Source organism: Myotis brandtii, unplaced genomic scaffold (assembly GCF_000412655.1).
Source record: "Myotis brandtii unplaced genomic scaffold, ASM41265v1 scaffold1087, whole genome shotgun sequence".
In the NCBI taxonomy this organism is placed as follows: Eukaryota; Metazoa; Chordata; class Mammalia; order Chiroptera; family Vespertilionidae; genus Myotis; species Myotis brandtii.
The window spans coordinates 837,005-840,917 of NW_005353698.1; the positions used below are offsets into that span (position 1 = coordinate 837,005).

At 35.4% G+C, this 3,913-nt stretch overlaps 1 protein-coding gene across 3 annotated transcripts in view; it reads left to right on the plus strand.

The window, feature by feature from the left end:
* Positions 1 to 3,913, plus strand: part of EMCN (endomucin) — a 106,152-nt gene that overhangs the window by 43,355 nt on the left and 58,884 nt on the right. For all 3 annotated transcript variants that reach the window (XM_014542996.1, XM_005857225.2, XM_014543005.1), the window contains exon 3: positions 1,870 to 1,947. In XM_014542996.1, the coding sequence (XP_014398482.1) occupies positions 1,870 to 1,947 (78 nt within the window). The remainder of the gene's footprint in view (positions 1 to 1,869; positions 1,948 to 3,913) is intronic.

A 3,913-nucleotide genomic window follows, 5' to 3' on the forward strand; every position in this document is an offset into this window, starting at 1 on the left:
ACAGGCAGTTGGCCAGCCGGCTCGCCCCTGATCAGGGTGTTGGGGGTCGATTGGGGGCCAGGCTGGCTGGGGGCAGGGTACAATCAGGGCCCGGATCAGGTTGGTTGGCTGCCACAGTACACATTATAGCCACTGGTCATTCTGATCATTCCGCCATTCTGGTCACTGGGCTTTTAGATAGATATAGATAGATGATAGATAGATAGATAGATAGATAGATAGATAGATAGATAGATAGATAAATAATAGATAGATAGATAAATAGATTATATGTGTCCTGATTATTTCCTGTAATTATCTCTTGGATTTTCAAGCAATATACAAGCCATATGCCAGTAAAACATAATGGCAAGGTGATTATAAAAATTCAATTCAGCCTGTTATTGGTACCAAGAATCTCAAGAGTAGGGATGAAGTGAAAACAAAGGCACCATGTCTGCCTAGAGGGGACACTTTATTTATATCATTACACTCTTTACAATGTTAGCATCATGTGAGTGGGCAATGTACCATCTCAAACCTAGCTTTTAGGAATAATGTTTTGTTCATTGGTGTCTTCTTTTAAAATATAACCACATATGAGCGAAAAAACCCTTTTAGAAAGTCTTACGTACCTCGGTGCACTCCACATTTTAATTCACAAATGCTGCCTATTACAGCCACTGTCCATTGCTGTAATAACCTATTTCCCTTAATTAGCAGTGAGGGACAGAGGAGTGAGCAGTAGACAAAAATCTCCACCATCTTAGAGGTGTTTGTCTTCAGTAGTTCTCCAAAGGTCTTATCTTCTTCTTGTGGTTTCTAAGTATCTTTAAAAAAATTTATTTTGTTTTATTTTATTTTATTTTTCCCATCACCATTTATCCCCTTATGACCTCTTCCACCTCAACCCAAATTATATAGCACCCAAAATTATAAAGCTCCAGCCAGCTTACCCTTGAAAGCCTTCTCTGGAGTAGGGTTTTAAAGCATTAGATAAACTTTACAGAGGCAAACAGTTCCTCTTCCCAATACAGCATGCATATACTATATAAGAACCAAGTTTTATATATGTCACATAGTAAAAATGGGACCTGTGCCCTAATCACAAAAGGATGTTCTAATGTGTTTTAAGAAAGAAGGAAATGCTGATTATTTTGGATATCTAACGGGTTAGTCATGCTCACTAAAAGCAGAGCTTGTCCCTTTGTTGGCCCCCTGTCCTGTATGAGTGCCACCTTATCTGCAACAACATTTACTACATGCAGGTTATATGCCAGGAATTACTCTTGATACCACTCAGATTAAAAAGATGACCGAGAATCAGATGCTGCCCTTCAGAGTGTAAGAGTGGGCCTTGTACTGAGTGGGCACTCAATGAATGTTTCATAAATGAACAAATCAATTAATTATAGGAGTCTGCAAGTTCCTTTTTAAGTTATGTTTATTTGGAAGTCTGACTGTCATAACCAAATTAACAAAATAACATGTGATTCTGAGAAAAATAAAGACATGTTATTCCTAGATGCTATTGACCAGGTCATTGCATCTCCGTTGGGAAAAATAAAATGCTTTCAAATCATTTGCTTTCACAATAATATTTTTGTACATTTAAAGATCCCCAAGTAGCAAACTGTAGTAAAAATTTGTTTTGTTGGTCTTTCACAGACAAAAAAAATGTGTGTGTGAACACACATATGTGTGTATGTGTGTGGGGTAGCTTGGACAAAAGGAGCTGGAAAATGAACAAATTAAAGATAGGCAAAGGCTTACCCAGTACCTTAGAGAGGGATTACAGTCCACCTCCAGATTTGACTTATTTTTATTTATTCCTTGGCAGATGAGATGAAATTGTGATTAATAATAATGTCATCTATCTTATCAAACTAGGAACAACCAACAAGGAATCCTTACAAACATCTCTGCTGCCAACACTTTCTTCATTAATCACGACAGTTAAAGGTGAAGGTGAGTAATAATATTTTTATTTTCTCTATATAATTTGCATACCATCATATCATAAACCATACTACATACCCTTTTAAAGTACACAGTTCAATGGTTTTTTAGTATATTTATGAGATTGTTTTACCATCACCACTACCTGATTACAGAATATTTTCATCACCGCAAGAAAAAACCCTGTATCTGTTACTAATCACTTTCTATTCCGACTTTCCCCCAGCCCCTGGCAACCACAAACCCACATTGTGTCTCTGGAGATTTGCCTATTCTAGAAATTCCATATAAGTATAATCATGTGACCTATGACCTTTTGTATCTGAATTCTTTCACTTAGGATAATGCTCTGAGTTTTATCTATGCTGTAGTATGTTTCTATAGCTCATTCTTTTCCATGACTGAATAATATTTCATTAGATGGATCACTATATTTGTTGACCTATTTATTAGTTGATGGAAATTTGAACTGTTTCTACATTTTGGCTATTATAAATAATGCTGCTAAGAACATACATGTACAAGTTTTTGTGTGAGCATATGTTTTCATTTCTCTTGGGTGTATACCTTGAAGGACTATGTCACATGGTAATTCTATGTTTAACTCTTTGAAGAACTGATTTCCAAAACACCTGCACTATATTACATTCCCACCAGAAATGTATGAGGATATGAATTTTCCATTTTCTAACCAATACTCTATATTTTCATCATAGTCATTCCAGAGGGTGTTCAGTGATATCTCATTGTTGTTTTGATTTATGTTTTCCTAATGACTAATGACATTGAGCATCTTTTCATGTACCTGTTGGCCATTGTGTATCTTCTTAGGAGAAATGTCTATTTAAGTCCTTGCCCATTTTTTAATTGAGCTATGTGACTTTTTACTGTTTAGTTGTAAGAATGTTTTATATATTTTGAACTAGATCATTAGTGAGTAGATAATTTGCAAATACTTTCTCCCATTCCGCGGGTTGTCTTTGCGTTTTCTTGAGCTGTCCTTTGAAGGACTAAAATCTCTAATTTTGATGAAGTTAAATGTGGCTATATTTTCTTTTGTCATGTAGAGGAAGCAAAACTTTACTCATCATAGGTTTTTAGCTGGGACCTTTAACAGCAAGACATACAAACAAAAGAAAAATAGTTTATTAACACATGCAGTGTACATCATGTTAGAAACCTAAAACAAAGAGTATCTCAAAGCAGTGACTTAGAATTCAGCTTATATACCATCTTCAACAACAACAACAACAACAAAACAATGCATTTGTTAAAAAAAGAAATGACAGGACAGTGACAGGACAAAGGAAGACTTAAGCCTTCCAAGGGTAGCAAACTGAGGGAAGATTAATAGATAAATATATGAAAGGAAACTAATGGGCAAGTTTTGTTTGCAAATTCCTCTGGCCTGATAAAAGTCTGTCTCCAGTAAAAAGGAATTTATATCCTGCCTTTAGGCAAAAAAGGGGAAGCTTTTTTTTTTTTTTTGCATTTGCTGCTTCTTAATTGCCTTCAGCTTTAAATTTTTATGTCAAAGAGACATATTTTGGGGTGACGCTCTAGTTTTTTTAGTCACTGTGCAGTAGGACCAAATGTAAGAAACCATTGCTCAACTCAAGTCACAAGATTTACACCAATGTATTCTTCTAAGGATATTATAGTTTTAGCTCTTACATTTAAGGCTGATTTTGTTTATGGTATAGGGTAGACATCTGGCTTCCTTCTTTTGTATGTGATTATTCAGTTGTCCTAACATCATCTATTGAAAAGACAATTCTTTCTTGATTTCAATCGTCTTGGCACTCTTTTTTTTTTGTTTTTTTGTTTTTGTTTTTTTGTGTGTTTTTTTTTATTGCTTAAATTATTACAAAGAGTATTACATGTTTCTCCTTTCCCCCACCCCCCTTGAAAATCCCCTGGCCTCCCCTACCCCCCAGTGTCTGTGTCCATTAGTTATGCTTATATGCATGCATAC